This window comes from Cardiocondyla obscurior, linkage group LG05 (genome assembly GCF_019399895.1).
Source record: "Cardiocondyla obscurior isolate alpha-2009 linkage group LG05, Cobs3.1, whole genome shotgun sequence".
Taxonomy (NCBI): Eukaryota; Metazoa; Arthropoda; class Insecta; order Hymenoptera; family Formicidae; genus Cardiocondyla; species Cardiocondyla obscurior.
This window is the reverse complement of record NC_091868.1, coordinates 6418835-6443083: the sequence shown is the minus strand read 5'-3', so window position 1 is coordinate 6443083 and position 24249 is coordinate 6418835. Positions and strand designations below refer to the sequence as shown.

The 24249-nt window shown below is 43.9% G+C and overlaps 1 protein-coding gene across 5 annotated transcripts in view; it reads right to left on the bottom strand.

Annotated features, from left to right (window-relative positions):
* Positions 1 to 24249, bottom strand: part of Tfap-2 (transcription factor AP-2) — a 202420-nt gene that overhangs the window by 66955 nt on the left and 111216 nt on the right. Inside the window, exon 2 of one of the 5 annotated variants that reach the window (XM_070657080.1) lies at positions 13455 to 13582. The exons of the other annotated variants lie outside the window; for them this stretch is intronic. Coding sequence (XP_070513181.1) covers positions 13455 to 13517 — 63 coding nt within the window. The 5' untranslated portion in view covers positions 13518 to 13582. The remainder of the gene's footprint in view (positions 1 to 13454; positions 13583 to 24249) is intronic. 5 annotated transcript variants of the gene reach the window in all.

Genomic DNA, 24249 nt, shown 5'->3' with positions numbered 1-24249 from the left:
CGATGACACGCGGAACCGCGAGGGAGGAAGAAAAAGGGAGAACAGAAATTGCGCCGCCGGTGCCCACATGAGTCTCGCTCAAGGCTTTTAATTTCAACGGTATGCCGCTCCCCCGCGATTCCAAGATATCCGGGGGTCCCGTCTCGCCGTGTACTCCGACCGATTATTTTCCGACGTTATTAGGGCCGCCCCCCACGCGTCCGAAGTCCGACGAGTGGGAGAAAAGGGAACGTTATGGTTAGGAAAATTACGGTACGTTTTGTTCAAGACGTGCTTGCGTCACGTAAGCTAAGCGTAAACTCAGAAAATCCGCGAGATCTCGATCCAAAGTACAATGAAACAAATAAAAAGAATATTGTCGTAATATAAATCTTATTGTATTAATTTCACGAATATTAAATCATAGGTTGTTGCATTGTACTCGTATTCTCTGTTATTACCTCTTTCGCATAGATATTACTTTGAACATTACCGAACTTGAAAGCATTATTTTATTTTAAGCGCATCACCGACTTGTCGGATTAAAAGTAAAAAAGGTTTACGCGCGGTTTTGTCACGTCTTTTCGCATTATTATTTTTTATATGCATAAAAATATAACGTAGTGTAATTAATACTTTGTTATTACGTGTGTTTTTATCGCAATTAAATGGATATTCTACAAAGCCCCTTGAAATCTGAACTCCCGGGACGAATAAAGTATAAAGAGTTGCTATGAAAACAGCTTAATTATTTGCGTGACATTTAATTACACCGCGAATGGCCCGCGGACCGTTTTTATTTTCTTTGACAATTGTTAATAAAGGTTCACGCAGTCTGGAAATCCTCGCCCGATTCTTCAGTATCCGAAATCAGATTTATACGCTCGCCTTTCACATATTTAGCCGCTTTCGGTTTTGTAACTTTTTTTTTAAATATAAAATATTACACTTTATTACGAAAAAAAAAGTACGAAATAAAGCTACCAATTTTTAAAACAATTTTTTACGTAGGCACATCTTTACTCGCAATAAATGCAGGTCTCGAAGCGCGCTTAAGCTCGCTAGCGGGGCGTCGCATTTCGCGTTATGTGGGTCATGAATACGAATCGAAGCTGCCGTGATATCCATTGCGAAAATCATACAATGTTGAAGAAACGACTCTGCTTGCATTAGTCGGGCAGATGTGACCGATCATCGCTTGTCGCCACGCTTGATTGAGAAACCACTTTTACAGTTGTTCCCTGCGCGTTCTGAGTGGCGAAGAGCATCGGTTCTCGAGGGTCTTACATCCGCGGCATTGCACGGCAATTACCGCGGCACGCTCAATGAACCCCGGCTGGATACAAAACTCAGTTTGCTTATAACGCGGTAACCATTGAAATCGTACGTCGTCGCGGAGAATCGCGCGAGCAGGTATGATTAATGCATGAGGAACATTTTTGAAAACCGACGCCGCACTCGGCAGACAGGCAGGGACTTTCTAACCGACTGACAACGTGAAATATTTGATTGTACGTGCTCCTTTTTAAGATCGGTGATCGACGACAGAAGTGACACGTCGAAAGTAAGAGAAGGAGAGAAAGAGAGGAGGAAAAGAGAGCGCGAAACTTGCGCGGGCAGTCTTAATTCGCTGCCGCTCGCAAACGGGACAGTCCCAATTTATTTTGTCTCCTTTTTGTTTCGGCGAGCTAGCTCCTACTTCGTTCGACGTAGACTGGAGAACATACGATTGTGAGAACGATGGAGAACAATATTAATGTCCAGCTCGTAGAAAATAAACGGCGCATATAAAACGTTATGTCATTCTCGATATTTGTATCTTAATTGTTAAAAACAATCTTTCTTATTGAAATTATTAGCATGCCGCGAAGGCGAAGTGGCACCTTCTTTGTAATAAATATTTTTTTTTTTTTTTTTTTCCGCCGATATCCCGCGTTGTATTACAAGGATTTCGCAAGTAGCACACCACGAAGTTCATAAATCTCATATCATCAAGCCGGATGGATTAATTATCGGGCTACGGCGTTCGAGTGCCAGAGATCATCAGGGATCACTGGTCACGCCATTAAGTGCAAATCAACACTCGTTGATTGCATCTCGCATCCCTCTACCGTGCTTCCTATAATGACGTGCCATCGTCGGTACTCCCTGCCCTGATGCATTTTTATAATTGAAGGTAGTTGGTATCCTCGTAAAAGTTCTCCAAGATGGAAACTTAAGTAAATTAGTTTTGTGCTCTCCGTTCTCCTTCACCCTCGAGAATTAATTATCAGATTTAAAGGACGATACGATTATAGCACCGTCGTAGACATGTCAAAACGAGAACGTTATCATTCCTCCCGCTTGAGTTACTCGAGCGGTTCTTCTAACTCTGTTTACCCGGATAATCGTTTCTTAATCTTGCGCCGATGCGACGCCTGCTCGAGCGCAAACGCGATTTCGCCGACGCAGATGCGCGCCGCGTAACATCGCCGGATCATAATTACACGACAAGATTTAATCGAAGCGTTCCGGGCTAATTAAAAATTCCTCGCTCCGCGCGCGGTCTCTATCAATAAAGAGATAGCATCGCCGCGCGGTAACGGTAGAAAATGTCTTTGCCCTTATCGCGACGCGCGCGGAAGAAAAAGAGATCCGAGGAGGAAAGAACGACGTCCGGTATCTGCAAATCTCTTTCTCTCTGTCCGACGCTGTGCGGCGTCGCGAGTGCGGCCAACAATTGGCCATTCTTCGGTGCATCGGTATCGCCGGTAAGGGGTGCAACTCAATCCACGCTCGGTTGCCCATTGTACGCACCGAAGAATCCGCCGTAAGGTACGAGGAGTGGGAGCCCTTTCCTTCCTGGACGGGGAGTACAATACATCGGAGGGATCCCGAGATAGGCTCGCGTAATCTGCACGATGTAGGTACGTGCACACGCCGATACGTCATTGGTATCTGTGCGTCGTACGTTGGGGTGTATCGCGGAGCTAACGTCGCTTATCTCAAGTAACCGGATCATAGGTGCTTTTTAAAAGAAAAAAAAAAAAAAATTTGTCAATAGAATGACATTCATGATCCATCATATGTATACGACATGCATATTTTTATGAAGACACTACAGAGCGCGCACTACACCCGCGTCAATTTATTCTTGCTTCTATCTTAAAGAAAACTGTTTCTCGTTTCTTTAAATATGATTTAAATATACATTGACATTAATTACATTCAGTTCTTTATGTGGAAAAGCGACAGCAATTAAGTAACAATAAAATTACATCTTCTTTTTAAAAAGAGACAAGAAATTCGGTCAAGATTTAAAAAAACCCAGTTGTTCGATTTTCCGAAAAGATCTCGCTTCTACGGTTCGAAAACAAAGTTGCTTCGTGTTGGACGAAGTGCAGAACTCAATTGCCGTGCGGTAATTAATGAACTTTGGTTAAACGAAGACGTACGGAGATAAAAAGAAACGTTAGATCGACATATATGTATAATTGCTCTTATCGTCTCGCGAGATGTACAGTGAATTGCCTCATTAAATGTTTTGCCGCTTAAGTTCGCGTGTTTCTTTTCCCTGCCGATCGAACATCGTTGCCGCGCAGTCTGCAATATAAAAATCGTTAATATCTTACTTTATCTGTATTAGTATCTACAACGATAAAAGAAACGACAACGAATTACAAAGAATTACAATAGTCACGAGAGTGATTTGCATGTTAAGCACCGCACTGCTGATGCGATAATCGTAGATTACTATTAGCGCGCGGACCGTGGGCGCTTAATCAGAAATCAATCGGATCCATTATTCTAGTTTTATTGAAGAAAAATTGCCTGCAACGATCCCGAGATCCCGATCGGTTTACTTTAATGTGTAAATTATATTGATATAACGCACTTGACGAATTATTATAATATTTTGAATAAAATTTACAATAAAATTTTATTTATTGAAAAAAAAAAATTCTTCTATTGTTTAAAATATTAATTGTTCGTTATTTTCAATTATTAAATGATTCTTATTAAATTCTAAAAATACATATGTATAAAATTAAATGTAAAATAAACTATAAAATTAAATGTATGTTGCAAAGGAAAATCTATTATCTCCTAATAGTCGATAAAGACAACTTCGATAGTTGGCATCGCGTCCCAGCATCCCGGCTTCAGCGGATGCTGGAGTCACCTGCTGGCGAATACTCGGATGCATAATATCTCTTGTTACCGCTGTATCTTCCTACCACCGTACAGAGAACTCGCTTACCGACTATATTACCGACTACTAAGAATCATTTGATAAGCTTCCAGAAGATATGAAGATATAGAGCTCTTCTGTTATCTTCAACGTCTGAATTATCTAGTGGGCGGACAAATATTATCATAATCGCACGAAAACCGAAAGTCTTTGATAGATCCAAAATTGTAATTAAAATAATGAAAAAAAAATTTAATCAATGATTCAATCTAATCTGACCTGATCTAACTCTTTATCCATAGAACCGGTCTAACGTTGGACATAATTTTTTATATATTGTAGCTAAAAAGTTCAAAAAGGTCATTTTTCGATCTAAAGTATACGAGATAAAACGAGAAAAAAAAGTTACAAGTATGTTAGTTGAAAAATTAAATCAACGGTGTAACCTGATACTTTACTTTTAGAAACGGGCTAACGTCGGACATAATTTTTTAAAATATCGCCGCTGGAAGTTTTATTTGTACGAGAAATTTTCTGTGCTTTCGTATTATAAACGAAACTTACTAGAGAAAATCGACTTTCCAGCGAGAACTGGATATCTACCATGCGAGAACCGGTTCGGAGCTTTCCCAGTGTTTTATCATCATCTCAAACCGGATCTATGATTTAATATCGTTTCCGAGAACTTTACTATGACTTCGATCATTATGGAAGACACCGCGGGAAATCGCGACTCCATATACGCGCGAGTAATGCGCATCAGATCGTCGTTTATCTTTAGATTAATAAATAGAGAAAATACTTCTGCGCTGAAATATGTCGTACACAGCAGATGCAGCGGAATTATCTTTCGTTTCCTCTCGCGTAGTCTCTCACATTACTTTCACGTTTGTATAAAAAGTACAAGACGTTTCCTCCTTATTATTAACGACAATTAAATAAATATTAAGAACGTAACGTTAGACAGAAAAAATTTTATAGTTAAATATACTAATATATTTTATAAATATTTTTCGGGAATTAATATAAATCGAATATTATTAAATAAATTAATACAAATAAAATAAAGTGAAAAAGGAGACTGTTTAAAAAGCTGCTAATGAAGATCGTCGCGATAATCGTATTTTTCCCGATTCCGATTTGGAATTCCAGATTATTTAACTTGATTGGCATCGAGAGCAAAGTGGCGCTCGTAATTTCGTTGTTTCGCCCGGAATATAAATCGACGAGAATTCGAAGCGCGTGTTAGATGCCGTCAAGGTTGCGGAATGCCACATTACCTCACTTAAATCTATAGAAGTTGTAGGCCATGAAGTCGCAATAACCTATAATTTGTGGTTATTAAGCAAAATGAATGAGCCGTTCGATCCTGTGCGAACGGGCTCTTATAAAGACTTTTGTTAATGATTGTTGCGCGCGGATCTTTCGAAACCGCTTAATGCGCTCTTTGCGAGAGACTCGCTTTGTAACGCGCCGTAATTACTATTATTTCTGTTTTTCTGTCTATCAATCGCTATGATCTCCCTGATAACTTTACGTCTTCGCTGGTCTAAGCGGCGAAGAAAGAATAGCGGACGCGTGGCAGAAAAATTAGCATTCGTCAGAAACTTGCGTGGTCCCGTCGAGCGGTGAAAATTTCAAAACGTCACGCGAATTTATTCATTATCTCTTATGCCGCGAGAATCGATAGCAATTAAAAACATATTAAACTCGCCGTAACCTCGCGCGTTTAGCGAAACAATGTTTATTCCATACCTGTAACAGATACGATCTTCATTCGTAGAAACCACAACGCGAGATTAGTCAGCGGTAATCAAGTGTAATAATCTAATGTCGAAAGTCATAAATTATTCTTTAACAATATTCATATGCTAGGCGCTAAGTGCTTCTTGATCTCCGACACCTCCGACACGCAACGTTGAAAAAATGAAAAAAAAAGTCGAGAAGAGAAAAATAAAAAAGAGAAAAAAATTAGTCACGAACACGTAAGAGTGAAAACTGTTCGCAAACGTAATTGTTACTTCAGCGGTAATAAAAAAGAATATTATTCGCGCAAAACCAATAAAATGTACCTGCGTGTAGAAAATACTCTCGGGTTTTAACGACGAAGTTTGTTCTCAGTCTCGTGACACGTTCGGACCACCAGTTCGAACAAACTACCGCGAATCGGGGAGGTGGCCGAGTGTCCAAAAGTGGGCCTGTTGCCCGTGGTTTTTCAACCACTCGGAACCAGTAATTACGCAAATTTCGCATCCGTCTCAATTAGCAAGTACGCGCGAGGCGAAAGCAGCGCGTGTAGAAGGGCTGTCACCTTCGCGAGTAAGGCCGCCAAAGCGAACGACCACCACGCGTTTCGTCCGCGACAGAAGCTAAAGGTTTTCCGTTTCTCACGTGGAGAGGCAGAAAATGCCAGGAGTATCCAACGAACTGATCGTTAACTATTCGACTTAGCGCGGCAGTCGTTGCCATTACAATCCCGCAGAAAACTCCCTTTGCGATTAACGATCGAGCCGCTTATTTATTTTCTCGGAAAGAAACAATTTCGTCAATTTCAATGTAATTTCAGATTGCACATCGATACTTAATTAGAGAAATTTGATTCTCTATCTAAATTTCTAACAATATTAAATTATTAGACCGAAAACCACTCCGTATATTTAGATTTAGATTTTTATATTTATATACTTACTTATATATTTTTATCACTCTCTGTTCTATATTTTACATATTTCTATTTAAAAATGAAACGTAGTGATTCTATTGTAGTCCGACGTTTATCGCCCATCTCTGAATTACGGCCTAATTTTTATTATTCTGTACGCTAACCGCGTGTCGCTCGACCGCCGGCAAAGGAATGCGGGAGCCATGACGTCAAAGTTGCGCGAGGCCGCCTGGATGGCGACTTTTATTTGTGTATTTCACCGCAATGCGCTCTGTAATGTCTAGTATCATTTGTAAAAGTGCATGTCTACATATTCTGTTTTTAATTATAATTTGTAAAAATTTACGATTCTACTAAATAATAATTTTAGCACGTTTTGTATCGCTTTGACGCATGAATGTAAATAATTAAATCACGCTACGTACACCAAAAATTTAATCGCTTGGAGCTGTGTTACAGTTCACGCAACAGAATAAATAGAAATCGATTAAATATTTATTTATAAATGGTTATCCGATCGCTATTTTAGCGAACTTAAATAGATTTCGTACATAATCTAAACGTCCATTCGCGTTGATCGATAATCTCGATTTTAATTCTTGGCTCTGCCAAGATACTATCGCGATCAAATTTTCGTTCCTCGCGCGCACTTGTTGTGCAAAATGCAACACTACAAAAATACCATATTGAAAGATAACTAAACAACTAGAACCCCACCAACAGCGAAGATAAATAAAAAATAAATTGAATGACGGCAATTTAAAAAATACAGAGGTGATTTGAGAAATCTAAAGTTTTTAGGACCAATGCGATCGTTAATCTTCCAATATACTTATTGAAATTAGGTAATGATCCGCGCGTTCCTGAACTCTTGGAGCCTACGATCGCGAGGGGTTCGTCGCGCGAGAGACCGGTCGTTTAGCCGAGTGAGAGACAGCGACTTTCGCGAGGCAGGAGGTTGAGAACCCGAAGGTGGCTCGTGCTGGAGGATGACCTCTGACCGTGAAGACCGAAGAGTGAGACGAGGCCATGCCTGGGCACGCGAGGCCCAAGACTTCGCCCTGAGGCACGCGCAGGCTTCTCTCCCTCCTCGCTCGCGTCCCTCCGCTCTCCCTCATTCTCTTTTTCTCCCCTTGTTCTCCTCCCTCGGGGGAGGAGGAGGAGGCAGGAGGGAACCCTTGCGCCCTTCCGCCCTTCTCGCTCGCTCTCGCCACGTAATTCTGCGCGATTGGCTGGTGTCATGCCCGCGCACAGCTCTTGCCTGCACGCCGCATGATGTACCGCGTTAAGTGGCGGATGGAGAGACGAACAGTGGTTGTGCTTTGCATCCACTTTGCTTTCCTACCCTCCCTCTATCTTCTCCTCCGTCGTTCCCCTGGAACGACCAGGATCTGCCTATGATCTTTAATGCCGGGTCGGCATCGTTGGCGGGGCAGCATGTCGGAGCCGCTTGACGCGCTTCGTCCGAGAGATCACGGTCGAAACGCATATTACGCTCATATTAGAGTATTACCGGAGCCGCGTTCCTCCGCACGCGAAGCCGTCGCGATCTTACCGCCGGAGATGGCAATTTCCTCGAGTGCCGGTGCTTCACTCTTAATTCAAACCCGACGATCTCGGTCCCCGGAATGTTCGAAATGTCATTGAATTATTAATAGCCCTAGCTCGAGTCGCTGTTCATCTTTGTCGACTAACCGAACGTGAAATCTTACGTACCTAGACGTCCGAACACCCGACATTAGACATTACTCGAGTAATTCAACCTTCGGCGCCCGGATGCCTAGACGGGCCGCGCAAAGTGCGTATAAGATATGCAGAAAAATTTGCAAAACGACGTGGCCGCGCCGCGAGGACTGCCCTTCGAGCGGCTCGCTCGTCTTAACGTTATTTAATAATACGGCAATAGGCAGAAATGTAACCCGTGTACGTGTGCACACGCACACGCGTGCCCACGAGCGGGTCCAAGTGGATATCAAGGTGAAGGATGCACACACGCCAGGTATATCTACAACGGGCTTTCGAAGGGGGCGGTGTGAAGGGCGTAGCCCGCTAATTATAATTATACCACGGGAGTATTAGCAGCGTGAAATGCAACGTAAATTCTGGTGAAATACTCGCCGCCCCTCGGGGTCCCGGACGGCTCGTTTGCCAGCGAGAAGCGCTTTGTTTCACGGCCGTGCGAGTCGGAGATCGACTCTTGCACTGTCGCACCGGCGTGTACACAAACGGCCGCGACCGCCTCACAAAGCCGGCCCGCTTCGCCAAAGGAAGAACGGGGACGAGCCGCGGCTTTTCCTTTACCCGGGTCGCCCGTCGCGCGGTGCCGCAATTCGTTTTTGTCGCGGAAAAACATTAATGAGCACACGTGAACGCGCATCAGCGCGCATGCTATCCGGAAAGAATTCCGCGCCGCCACGCTTGCTTTCTCCCTAATTAACCCGGTGATTCGCGCCTCGTAACTAGAAGTCGCGCGTCCTTTCACGGACCCATCGAAGATATTAATAAGACGTTTGCCTCCTGGTTAGGCCCGCTGGTTGATTGAAATAATTAAAATACTGCGCACGACTTGCGAATACAATTTAAAAGTGACAATCGAGAAATAGAATTTTATTCCTTGCAAATAATTGTTAATTGCGAAAGATTTATTTTTACATTTATCAATAAATTAATTAATAGTTACCCAAATGTAACCTACTGTTAATTAATATTAATTTGATTAACGTCGATTATTCCATTTTCGCAGCTCGCAATCGGACACAATTAATTAATAAAGTTTGGAAGTATCGCGGAGCGTGTGGGCTATTGCTTGTCCGGAAACGCGGTGCAGATAACGTTATCTCCCATAATTTACCGTACACTTTATACACTACTAATAGCGAACATCGGCGACGTGTTAGGTACACGATTTCTCAGAACGTAACGCAATTTAATGGTTTTTTCGATACTTTGGACCAATTAATAGTAACGGCGCGGAGATAAATTATTCGAATGTCAATTGTGCTTTTCCAAATTATAATAGATACGTTAAAGCATTGTCGGTGGCAGAGCGGCGTTTTAAGCGTTGCGTCTCGGATCGCGGGCGGGATTCTTCTAGTGCACTAATAACATAGTGGCGACCTGATAATTAATAATGAAAACTTGTAGGGGAGAGAGCCGGCCCCGTTAAGTTGAAGCGACCGCGGCGGAGTAGGTGGGTCCCCCCTCGTATCTCTGTAATTGCCAGGTGTGGACGCGCCGTTTTACGTGCGATTCGCCCGCGCCGCGGCGAATGGTGGATGCGAGGAACTAGAAGAACGACCGGGGGAATGGTTAGCGAGATAGCCGCGTGCGGCAAACTGAAACTGCGAGCCTGGCCATTCATTAGCGTTGCTGGAACGCGGCGTGGCTACGCCTCGCGACGTCCAAGCCGTGCTCGCTGACGATCTAATCTCAAAGCCGCGATCTCGCACACGACTCGAAACTTCTCGCGTTGCTCTGCGCAGACTATCTTTTTATTTAATTTTTTTTTTATGTTTTATTCTACCTTTATTTATCATATCCTGTACACCTTTCGTGCAAGGGCTAGAGAAATCTCAAAGGATTTTACGCGAAACCGCGATATCTTTTCCTTTGGTTGTTATAAGAAATATTATAATCGGCAGTAGGAAGCTATAATATAGTAAATCGTATTTCGATAAGTTTACAATACAAAAAGAGTAATTAGAGAAAAGCGTAAATTTATTCAGATTAAGATTGTATTTTGTATTTTGTTTTTTTTTTTTTCGTTTCTTTTTCTTTTTTCTGTTTTTTTTTATAATGTCAATGCATCAATTCCTGAATAAATACGTCATTAGAATAGTAGAGGACTGCGAAACCTATTAAAATATAATTTAAAGTTGTCATTTCCCGACGTTTCCCATGTTAATCGAATAAAAACATTGTCGTTTCCGCCAAGATTAGATTCGTTATTCAAAGGAAAAAGCTCGAAGCAAAATACCGTCCGCTCAAGTTTCATAAAAATTACGTAACGAACGGCCGCTATAATATTATTTATGACAATCGCAATTGAACAAAAAAAGAAAAGCTTATAATCAAAGTGGAGATTGTGTATTGATAATACGAGACAGGCCGACCGTTCTTAAAATCTTAGAGTGAAGAAAATCTTGTCTGCGCAAAACATTCGCTTCGATTTAAATACGTCGACGAGTCGAAGAAAGAATGAAGCAGAAAGGACGATCCGCCGTGGGTGATAACGCCTTGTTTGCTTTGAAAATTAAAATCGACTGCGGCATGATTGTTTTCAGACGAAACAATCTCTCTCGCGGAGACGGACACGAACGAGACGGAAACTGGAAACAAAGGAGGAACCGCGAGTGCAATCAATTTATTTTGTATAATATAAAAAAAACGTACGTACATATATATGTATATAAGACTTATCCGAAATATAGACGAAATCTAAACGAAATCGGCAAATCCGCCGGTTAGGACGCCATGAAAAATCCTACCGCCGCATTATTAACGATCCACGCGCCGTCCCGTAAAAATCGGACGTCGAAAGCGGCGGCCGCGCGGATCGGCGCGTTTATGCCGCCTGTTTTGTAATATGCGATCGGCATACGGGGGGTATATTGGTTAGCCCCTCGCTGGGTGAATGAAACTAATACAATAACGATCATTTGTATTGCGAATCGCGCGACGTCCTGGCGCGCCGATCAGTAATTCATCTTCCGAATGCAGCGTAACGCAGCGCGTCAATGCGCGATTTATACCGGCGACTTGAGCGTAGTACAATTTCGACGAGAAGGTCTTTTTAAAGACGGGACTGAATGCCGGATCTCCGTTCGCGTTATACTTTCGCGAATGAGCAATAAGAAGCGAATTTTACCGGCGTAATACTTTGTGCGGCAGATATTCCAGAATTTCCGCCTTGAGATCGTTCTTTCCGAAATAAAACGCAAGATGAAGCAGAGAGTCGGAGCATTAGTATAACGATTTTTTTATTATTATTTTTTTTTCTTTTTGCCGAGCTCCCGCCGTCCTATCCTCCCTTTATTCCACTTCCATCGTCACTCTCCGTCGGTGACTTCCTCGCTTACTTTCTATTCTCTCTTTCGCTCCCAACGCGTAAATCCTTCTTCTTACTCTTTTCCTCCCCTTATTTTCTCCCGGTTCTTCTTTCTCTCTCTCTCTTTTTTTTTTTTTTTTTTTTTTATACCCCGACATCGTTTCTACCGTCGACGAGCTTGGACTTTGCGAGGACTAAAACGAGACTCCAACACAAATAAGATAATTTCCATTATAAACTCGGGGGTAGGGTAAGTAAACGACGAGGAGTTATTTACTTGTCTCGGAAAGAGGGGAGAAAGGGAACAAAGTAATAACAATGGAATGAGAGTAAAAAGGAAGGTTCAGATCCGCCGCGGCGCGGTACCAAGTTTGAAGCCGCGTAGGCGCATTAAAGGGAGGCTCGCGCCGCATTATTACCTAAAACAAATGGCCTCCGTCGTCTCTCCTCCGGATTTCGCGAGAAAATCGGAGTACACGCGATGATTTTCGCCGCTCGATTCGCCACGGCGAGAATTTGCAATCGCCCGAGATCAATCACGCGTTTGCGTTCCCAAATCCTGCTCGTAGAGAAGAGGAGCGTTGTTTACGACGTGAATCCGCAAAAACTCAATTTTCGATGAAAAATGCGAGACGCCGCGTTTTCCGTGCGTTTGTTTTAAAACGCGGGTTTAGTAATTAACCCCCACGCGATTCGGCGCATCGTTTTCGCGTTCCCTACAACTTCCCGGCAATTTTCGCTGTTGTTGTAACATCAGCTCAATGTTATTTCTTTGTAAATCAGTCCGGAGCGTTCGGTGCGAGCTCGAAAATTCGCGCGAAAGAGTAATATAATCGATACGTCTAGACTGGGCCAAATTTTACAGCGCGAGTTCGTAAGCTCACGTCTTTCTGCCGCAACTTCGGAGACATCCCGACAGGAATGTCTAACAAGTGCATTTAGATCAGCATACACGTTGATTCTTTTAGCTTGACAGCTTCCGTTAATGCCTTTCGCGAAATTATTACGTTAATGACGGTAGAGTCGTATCATCAATTATTAGTTTAACCGCGTGTCATTGAAAATACAAAAGGCAGCCCATTACCCCGGCCATTCGACGGTAATTAAATAATTTACATTTCCGGCATGATGAAAAAAGTTTCGACGTGCGGGCAGAGAGTTTCTGATAGCGGAAACTCGCTGGTATCGTCGGATACGCGTAAAAATATATCGCCGCGCATTTCAGAGGGAGTCTCGATAAAATTACGAAGGCTCGATACGCGAAGCCGGTAGGCAACGCTTTGAAAAAACTTGACAGACTATTAATTGAATAAAAACGAACGCCCGCGCAAATATCGGCGATACCGGTCCTTTGTATCGCGTGCGGTTTATTGGCGTTTGCCGCGGCGTGCCACGCGGCGCGCGGGACAGAGGAAGCGGGGAAAAAAGCGGCGACGAAGATGTCAAAGAGCGTCAAAGCCAGCGGAATATCGACGCGATGCGCGGGCATTTTATGAATCCGCGGAAGAAAGGGCCATCAGGCGTTCATTCGCGACTCGCTCGTGAGTGAATCGCGATTGCAGCAACATTCTTTTATGTAAGCGCAACGCACTTACCCAAGATGCGCCGCAGTCACCGCCTCCGAGGGTCTGAAAGGCCGGCATGCATCTGAACGTCATTCTGAGCTCTACCGCCGAATTATTATTATCCAAAGGTCGATTGCGGTTCCCCGGTCACAACTTACCTAGAACAAAGCGAAACACTTAGTTAGCGATCAAGTATATGTATTGCCAATTTACAATAAAAATCACAATCGAGAAAAAAGAAAACTCTTGATTAAAAAATTCCAGTTTTTCGTCCTGCTCGCCGAATATACTCCCGGGCTCTTTTTCCTCTCCGCGCCAGAGAGATTGTTCTTATACGCGTTGCAGCGAAACCATATGCGATGGTTCATCAGGTTTCGGATACTTTCAAGACTGCACGCGTAATCCACATCCCATGAGACGCGCGATCGGCAACGCGTCGTACGCCGATTATCTTCCGGCGTGGCAAATCTGCATAACGCCGTTGCAGATGCCTCGGAGTACCCGCACGTACTCGCGGGGCGAAAAGTCCGCCAAGTACCGACTCGGTCGCCCTTCGCGATTGCGTCCGTAGATAGCGAAAAGATCGATCTCCGCGATAGGCGAGGGGTGCGTCGTGGAAGGGCGCGCGACGATTATCCGAGGCTCATTAGACGCGCGAACGCGCGTGTCCCTTTGAACGCGCGCCCTTGCATTTACGAAGTAAATTGAGATTATTGCGGGACATTACGAGAGGCCGCGATCACCGACGATACCTCGTACCGCGGCACGCGGAATATATTATCCGTCACGCAGGAAATTGCAGAGACCGCGCCGTCTCGCTATGCCTCTGATTTCTTCGTGTCAATTTATCGCACGCCAGTACAAATACATCGCGGATAGAAGACGAGTCTAAAAAAAAAATCCCTGGTTTATTTTTCGTAATCGAAGTGTCAATAGCCGTAAAACATTATTATATGACTATTCAACATTGGCGAGAATTTTGACGAACGTTGAATAACGATTATGAAAGCGTTCGTTACAGTTTTATTTCAACAAAGGTTTAATGCAAAAGTTTACTGCCAAGCGATGATATTTTTTTATATCAAAAATTAAAAGTGAAACAATACCCAGTCTATTTAAACAAAAAAAAAAAAAATAAAAAAAAACAAAAAAAAAATTTAAAGGCCAAAAGAGAGAAATTCCAAATCGACGTTGTCTGGGACCAACTCTCGTTCGCGTATCGTTGCTCATCGATAAAAGGACGACGTCAGTCCGCGATTCCGACATCGTTTGTTTGAAATGTCAGTAATTCAGAAGCAATCGAGATCCACCGGGAGACCCACGACGCGCTTCGCGCGGCCAGGAATTCCGAAAATCCGGCCACAGACTGTTGCGTAAGCGGAGCTCTCCGCCCGTCCCTTTCGAAGGGGTTATTAGGCCGAGCGCAGCGCATTCTTTCGCGCGTCCGAATAAGACCACAAGGAATATCCGAAGGAACCAAAAGAATGAAAAGGAGACGTAAAAGAAGAAGAAGAAGAGAAGGATGTCGACAGAAAGGAAGATAGGCCCTGAGTGAGCCTATAAGAGAAAGCAGAGTAGAGACGGTAGAAGAAGATGCAAAAGGCGCTGATGAGGCTCGACAAGAGAGAAAAAAAAAAGAAGAGAGAGCCGGAGAGCGAATTCTATACATTCTTTTTACATTTTATTCGACAAAAACTTATCCGATTTTCCTTCAACTTCTGGAATGATAAGGTTTTTTAAATTTTTATTTGCTTTAAAATAAATCAGTTACCTTAACTATGGCGCATTTGAAACAAATTGAACAATCAGCGCGAATATCTTAGAAGCGGTCTCGGAAATTTTTATACTGAAAGAGTTCCTCGCGGTTTCTTATTCGTGCGAGTCGTTCCGTCTGTATTTTCTGGAAAGCGAGTCTTTGTTTCGCCGTTCCGTCATTCATCTCCCGCGTCCCAGACCGATTTTGGCGCGGAAGCCCGGGCCGATGTCGCTACAAAAATGAATAATGGATTCGTGTGCGGCCATGCCGAGTATATCAGATTGAATATTCATAATACATCTCTACGCCGTCCGCGCGAATGAGGATCCGCGAATACGGTCCACGAACTTTGGCCGGAGCGTGTGCGCACCGCGCCGCATCGGCCGCAACGCTCTTGCATCTTGCACGTGTAGTTCGTGCGCTTGCAAGCGGAACCGAGTCAAGCCGTGCTTCGTCGACGGATAGCCGGCAGTTAGACGCTTAAATTCAGTTGGCGTTTTCATGTATTCAGCATTACGAGGCGACTCGCCCGGAGTGGCTTTCAGCCACATGACTTTTAAACATTTCGTGTTTCTACAGCTCTTATCAATCTTTCGAAACGAAATAAGCTCGAAAAAGAACAAAAAAAAACTAAGGATTTTTTCTCTTGTAGAATTTAAATTTCCTTTTTCTCTTAATTTTTTTTTTTTTTCAACTAAGTTTATATCTATGCCAAGTCGAGCACCCAAGAATGTCGAGGTTACTATCGCACCGAACGCCGTTCGGAATACGAGCCTACCTGCAGGAATACGAAATTAGTCGCGTTACTCGCTACGAGTATTAAATGCACGTGTCGATCGCGAATACGAACGTCGACATATACACACACAAGATGGATGCGCGTTTCCACTCGACTCCCGCAAAATTGGACCACCAGATTGAAACTGTCGCCTATTTCACTTTCGCGAGAAGGGCCCGATGCGGCGTTTGGGAGAAATAGAGGCAAGGGGGAGCAGAAAACGCGTTCCGGGTCTTCTCGTGTGCTCGCTCATCCCTCGCAAGCCTCGTTTCGCCGACGAGGACGAAGACACGAGGGTGCCGCCCCTCGTCTCCCATGTTACCGGCGACGCGGCGGTGTGTAATCGTCGAAGCTACGCGACGGGTTTAATCTGGGTGCGTTTGAAGTGCGGAGAATTTTTGCGCCGGCTCACGGGGATTTAGAGCCGACTGCGCCGAGAGATGGAATTTTTCAATCTGAGATTCGCATTTCCGCCGTCTCTCTTCCGCGGGCGAACTTACCGGCTACACGTGACGGAATAAAATCTGACTTGGGCGGAAATATAGTTTAAAGTGCCAAGTGTCATCTCCGTTTTCTAAATTCTATATAATTTTTATTAGCGCACCGCCATCGAGAAAAATATTCCGCCTCTTCATCTGCCGATGTATACAAAACGCGCACAACGTTATTATCTCAAACCGATTTCAACGAATGTGCGTGCCTAAAAATATAGCACGACGCGATATATACTATATTCGAAGGGTTAGTTACATGATCGCATCCCTTTGAAATACATCTGGCAATTCCGAAATTACAATAGCCCCGGCTACGAGCTATCCAACGAAGATTGAAATTCATCGATTGAGATGCAAATACCGTTACAACGTAGTCTTGACTATGCGAAATAGTCAATTGTAACATATAAATTCATCTTGATGCGATGCAAGTACAATATACATTGATATGAGATGCGCGAGGGACTGTAAAACGATTGTCTCCAATTTTGAATAACAACGTTACGTATAAAATAATAAACCTCAATAGCCTCCTCTGTAATTTACTGCTTTCCACTCGCATTACGTAAAAGTCTCGTTTCATTTATTTTACTTTACCCCCGTTGCGTAATCGCTTTTAAATCAATCGCGTACAATCGCGATAAATTTCACTGCAGAACTTTATTTGTCAACCATCCGAGAATGATAAAAATTATAGTCTTTCGAAAAAAATTACTCTTCCTCATTTCCTGAGGCAAAGATCGCACCCCCGCTAGTACAATCAGCTCCAGTAAAGTGCCGTGTTCGATGCAGATGCCGTGAGCATAATGCCGGCAACCGGCGCCGCACGCGAGCAACAATAATTAAGAAGATCGGGGTTAACTGAGTTATATTTGAGGCCGAAATGAGGAGTTTTACGCCGGCAATCCTGGGCGTTATCGCCCTTTATAGGCATCGCGCGCGCCCAAGTCTGGCGAACCGTAAGGCACAATAACACGGTCGCCATCCCGATTCCGAAAGCCGTTAACGATTCCCCGTATCCCAAATTTCCGAGTGCATCACCTTTTTTTATGGTCATCGCTGCGCCCGAGCGCGGTCACGGGCGTATACGACCGCTAACGACGCGCCATTAAATCGAGTTAACGAGGGTAGCCGCACTATTTGCCGAGCTATTTCCTAGCCGTTGCGATCGTTTCGCCCTGCCATCGGTAAACCACAAACGGCGCGGCGTTCTAGGGAAAAGGCGACGTTTCCGCGACGGTCCCCGTCCGATCTTTTCAGTTTCGCAGCGAGGACATCGGGCGGTTCATGTTTTTTTCATCGGTACGCAATGTCGCGCTCCTTGCGCTAAATTCACCGAAGCCCCGTGAAACTCGATGTCGTGACTGACCCTTTCGGTCGTTAAAAACATCTTAACGATTTACTCTCGATAATAATCTGGGACGAATCATTTAAGGCCAGGGTAATTTCAATGAGTTCGACGTTCGACGTGTCTTGAGAAATGACGGACAATGTTAATTAAATAAAAATTAAATTATTAATAAACAAATAATTGTGTTCTAAATATATCGATCGTAAAGTAACACCTATGTCGACGGACGTGTATAAATATTCAAGATCGAATAATCATTATAGCTGAGCGTCACGCGGACGCAAAATTTATTTGTCACAGTGCCAGTTTAGCGTTGCAAAGCATAAACCGTTTATTATTAGAATAATCCTTTCGCTCCGGCCCAGGGATTTATGAAGGTTAAGTGGACATCGCAACAAATCATAGAAAGCCACTCGATTATTTAGCGATAATAATAAGCAAACGCGCATTCCGCCGATATGTTTTATAGCTCGTCGATACCATCGTACCGCGAGACGCTGATTTATGAGTCCGATGAAAAGGGACGATTACATTCCGCCATTATCTCGAGCTTTATTTAATGCGCGAGACCCTATACCTTTTCTATTACTTATTCATTCGGTGCGCTACCATCCTCTTATTTCAGGCGCATAATTACGGACAGCGGTTTGTCGAATCGCAACTCCGAATTAATCTCACTGTTTATTACCATAAAAGTCTCTTGTTATAAAATATTTATAAAAAAAAACAAAAAAAAAAAAATAGTGCTATATGCATTACGCCAAATTGAAGCTCCTTTCGTATTCTGCGGTTGCATTTAACAGAAACAAACTACAAAAATAAGTTTACTTGTCAAGCAACACCTCGCGCAACTGTTGCGTGAAAAAGAACGAGAGAAGATCGCCGAGATTGTGAAAGTTACGTCGTCCTTATTGCTTTTAATTAGCGCGTGACTCACGCGACCAACGACGGTGCGTTTCGGTGCTGGTGCTACGCGCGCATTAGCCCGTCGCGAATTCTCTCTCGATCACTTATATCGCCGTACTTTATCGCGTACCGGGCGGCGGCGACAATTTCGCCGCGGTATATTGAATATCGAATAGGCGACTGGAGTGGTTCGGCTTGTAGGAGCGTAACGCCGCGCCGGTTATACGCCCCCAAGGCGCTTCTAAATCGACCGGCTGAACTACATCGGGTGCTCCCTACTTCTGTCCGATACGGCGTGGACCTAGTTTACTTCTGGCCCGATTATTACTTGGAGTACCCCGAGCGAGCGACCGGGAGATCTCCGCCTGGGGTATTGGGCTCCTAAAAGTTTTAAGGCAGCCTGCGACGCGGCAAGAAGCGGGAGGGAACATTTCCCGAAATGACGGCGCACATTACTGCCGGAGCGAAATTACACGAAGAACAATCGCGATAACAATTGTTTCGCGAATAACTTTATCGTAAGTAGACCGCTATCGTATCGTCATCTAAATAGTCCCCCCTCCCCTCCTGTCCCTCTTTCGCTCGTTATGCAAATTCTGTTCTTCGAGGCTTTGGCGATAATTTCGTGGAGGTCTGCTCGACTGCCAAGAAGGCGCAGGGTATGAAATTGAAAAGTTATTCGCGAAAACAACTTCCCTTTCCCTTAATTTGTTTGCCGTGAGAAAACACCGATACGAAATTTTCATTTAATTAAAATCCCGCGTGCGTAAAGTATGCGCGTTCCTCTTTCTTATTCGTCGAGGCGTGACGGAGGATCGTAATAATATGTCTAAAAAAATCAAACTCACAACCGGCACGATAATAGTGGGCAAAGAGATGGAGTGAATAAGGGGGAAAAGAAAAAGTAAGTCGCGCAATAGTAATATCGACGGGATGCTGGAGCGGGCTTACAGACACCGATTTTTAAAGAGCGAACGCGCAACATTCCGATCCATTACAATTACCAAATAATTCCAATGTTAGCCCACATTGAAGAAAAGGAACCCGAAATTAGGTTGATTAGAGGCTACCGTTCGTCAGGGATGGCCACTACCGGAATTCGACCAGTTATTATATAGATACGGCTCGCTCTACACGTCGGCGCAGGCATGTTAAAAGAAAACGTATGAAATTAGGTTCTCGACCGGAATGCGTTGCATGGGAAGCTGTAGGTCAATAATTATGTCATAGGAGCCAAAGTTTGCACGCTGTTCATGTAATTTTACGGTTTCCCGCGCCAAGACTGCGGCAAACGAACCAACCTTAACAATTCCAACTTCGACGCAACTCTAAAATCTGAAGGAACTTTGAGAGATGTCCCATCGCGTGTCTCTTCGCCGCCAGTCACGCGAAGAAGGGAAAAAAATGGGGATGCAAATAGAGAGCTTGTTACACTTGGGACAGGCGAATTAATGACCAATTGTAATGACGATAATTTCGGCGGCGGTATCAACGCTCGTAATCACCGTCGGCGGACGGTGATATCGATCCACTTGTTTGCGAAGTAATTAAACCATTTTGTTAACGGAGGCAAACGGCGGGTCGAGCAGTTCTGCCGAAATTACTCGCCCCGCTGCTTGCGCACCCGATTATTAAAGCAAAAAAAAAAAAAAAAAAAAAAAAGGAAAAAAAAAACTGAGACTACGCGCGATCACGTTAGCTACGAAACAAATACCATGCAGGTGATTTATCTGATCGCGTGAGGCCGCGGCCCGTGGACGAAATTCATTTTCGTCTACCTTATAATCGCGCGCGATCTACTTTCCTGACGTGTGCATTAATGAAATAACTTCATTAGCAGTATGGTCTTAATATCAACACGAAAGTTCCGCGGGCTAAAAAGATAGACGAGTGGTTCGTCGGTTTAAAAGCCGGAGAAAAAATTTTCATAATTTCTCCCTCTAGAAGCGACGACCGGAGACTTTATCCCGTCGATTACTTCGCGATCGCGGGATGATGGAACACGCTCTCCTCGTTTAATCACGAGCATTAAACGCACTTGTCCGAGAAAACGACGATTTCTTACTCCGCGATGGTAAATGTATTGACGCGATGAACGGCGGACGATCTGTTGCGGGATTGCGACGGGAGTCGTGCGTCAGGATTCATCCACCGAAAAGCGTTTTATCAACGACACGGCGACGCGAGGATGAGCGTAACGAGAAAACTAAGACGGGGAGAAGAGAAAACTGATACGCCGGACCATGAATAACGACGGTTTCTCCAATTTCGCCGATAATTAATGTTCGGCGATATAATTTCATTAAAGACAATGGACTCGCGGTGTTTGTTTGAATTATGATGCCCGCGGTGATAAATCGCGCGCTTTAATAGCTACCATGCCGGTGCAATTATTGTTGTGCCAAGTTTGCTTGGTTGCGCGATGCGTCGCTGCCCACGCAGAAGGCGAGAACATTCGATCGGGAATGCGCTCAAACGGATAATATAAAGTACTATAAACGCGTTACACTCGCGTAGCGCGAAAAGCGCGGAAAGAAAAGCGAGGCGCCGAGGGCGATACGGGTATGAGCTTAAAGCGATAAATTTTATAGCGGAGCAATAAGAAAACGCAATTAAACGAGCAGGGGCTTTTTTAATTAAGTTACCAATAAATGTTTCGTTTTCGAACGAAAAATACTTTGATTGATAATTCGAAGCGACATCGCGTTTGATGTATCAGCAGAAATGGATTATGTAAATTCATTACGAATAAAAAAAAAAAAAAAAAAAAATATATATATATATGTATACATATATAATGTTCGCGATATCGAGAAGGTAAATGCACTGTCAGAAAAAATTCGAAAGTTTTATAATTCAAATGTGAAGGCAATTGCCATTTTATCTGGACAATGGCTACTTTTAAACTATACGGCGGACGTGTGTAACGCGTGCGCGTGTGTGTAAGTGTGTGTCAATACACCATAGTTCTCTGATAAAACTACCGTATTGACTCGCTTTTGTTAAGAGCGCGGTTTAGGTTCGCATCACATTCTCAACGCTTGAAATGCGAACGAACGCGTTCTGTTGCCACGGCAATATCGCGGCCGGAAAAAAAGAAAAAAAAAAAAAAATGTAATGGCTTACCCGCGACGACGGTGCCCCGCGCGCGGAGATTTACATTTTCATTTTCCCCGATATCAATTTTTGAAGTTTGTTTTCATACGCGGGGAACGGCGCCGTTCTGCCAACTCGGAAACGCCAGATTCGACGATATCGAATACGCGATATTGAAAAAAATATGCGAGCGAGATACCGACGAAGCATACGCGTCCGCGCGTTTGTTTTGCGCCGAATCTTTCCTCGGAAATAAAAAAAAAAAAAAATAATTATAAAGGAAAAACCCCGCGCCCGGCGACGCGCGAATAATTACGCCGCATCGCCGCAACTGAATGCAATTCGCATTTCGTATTTATTATTACGTTTGTTAGTGCTTGTAAATATTTAATGGATAATTCGCAGTGCTCGCACAAAAAGTATTTTCTCGCGGACGGAATTATAAAAATGAAATACGCGGTGCCAAAATATGAGGCGTAACGGCCGAATTAAGTTCGTAAATTCGTGATCGTCTTGTATTTTCTGACGCGGTGTTTCCGCTCTCGCGCGGTTATGCCGCGTTACACCCGCGGACGTATTCTTTAATACCGAAATAGGCTTGAAAACCGTTTCGTTTCAGGGGTTAACCAGGGTCCCTCGCGTACACGTCTGGCAGTTCTGCCGTCTGAATGGCTAGTTAGCGCGAAGATTGGTTTTCTCCGCATTATTCGTCCCTTCTCTTCGGGCGGCGTTATTGGGATCACCCAAACACACGGCAGTAAAATCAGCTAAGCTGGCGGTTATTTATTGCTCGCGGTGGCACAGGTGAAAGAAACGGGCCTCACTCACGGTTCTCGCCATCCTCCGCGCGCGGTCCCTCCTCTCTCACCTACTTTTTCTATGTCTCTTTTTTAATCTTCCTTTAAAACGGCGCGTAACGTGCCCGGGATTCTTGCCGTCTGACTCGAAAGGAATGTCTTCGCGGTAAGAGGAGTCATGAGTAAATATTACTAGCAATAACCGAAACTGGGTACTTGAGCAAGAGCGATTGCAATTTTACATACGCGTCGTCGTTGCTTACAAAATTTTAAGACAAACTTACGTCCGACACATTTAAAAAGATTTTACAAAAATTCAGAATACCGTAAGAAAACCGGTTCAGTCCTAAAGTCGATTAGAACGGCGTACTATTTAGAAAATTATGCGCTTCCCTCTCTAATTTGTTAAAATTACGCACCTGTTTATTAATAATTATAAAATTGTATACGCAAATTACTAACGCTTACAAAATATTATTATTCGTTCGCTTATCACGTAGCCCGTAATACGATTTAAAAAAAAAATAACAGGATATATAGATATTACGATATATTGTTTAATAATCGAGAATATACGTATGACTCGTTCTCGCTCACGTTCATTAGAATAACGTACCTGTTTTACAATCATCTGTCGCTGCGGAATTACAGAAAAGGGGAGGCAGGGGGGGGGGATGATAATAGAGCACGACCGTTCCTACCGCCGTTTCTATTATTGCACGTTGCGTTGCATGATTTACGCGACCCGGTTGAATTTCATTTGCATGTCCCCGTTGTAATTTGCGCGCCTTATAATTTCCGAGAACATTCTATCGAGATCGCGAGGATATAGGCTCGAGGAAACGAGCTTAATAGCGATGACAACGCGGCTCGCCATCGATCTTATTTCTTGCCCGGCCCCGCTAATATCGTGACCGGTTAACGAGCGTTGCGTCACATTCAATGAGACCTGCCCGCGAACGGCTTTTAATTTATGGCTCTTTAATAACGCGAGTTAATCAGGAAACGCGCGTGGACCGCGACATTTCCGTTTTTCGCGCCGGCGACCGCGACGTCGCCTTCGTCCGCGAATGAATAAGTTAATCTTGATTAGCTCGAGCACGATGATATACGCGCGGGCAGATTGCGAAACGTGTTTTCACGACAAACTGCGCGGATTTCATTTAATTATACACGCCCCGCCCGTTTTAATCTCACGCGTAGGTCGAAGTGGATAAGCTCCAGAGGTGGCACGCGTTACCGTTCGCGTTTGTGCGCGCGAAATTTCGCGACGTTAGTTCGCGATCTCCGTGACTCGTTCGAACTGAATCAAGCAAAAATAGAGCAAACGAAAACGTCTGAAGAAATCTCCGATGGCGACTATTTCGCGTTGACCTCATCGATCGAGCGTTCCGAGTAGAGCGATCGCGTGAATCATTCGAAATTTGCCAGTGAGATCACCGAGAAGTGACGCGCTTGCGGAAAGGAATCGATGGAAGTTTTAAGAAGAACCGCGTTAAAGTGTAATTGATTGTCACAGTTAAAGGGTGATCGCTACTTAAACGAGAGTAGGCAAGTAATATTTTTTTTTCCTCGAGTTTTCCTATACGCGGTGGTTTTAAAAAGATTATTTTGCTCTCGTCTTTTGTTCATTATATGGTTAATTAT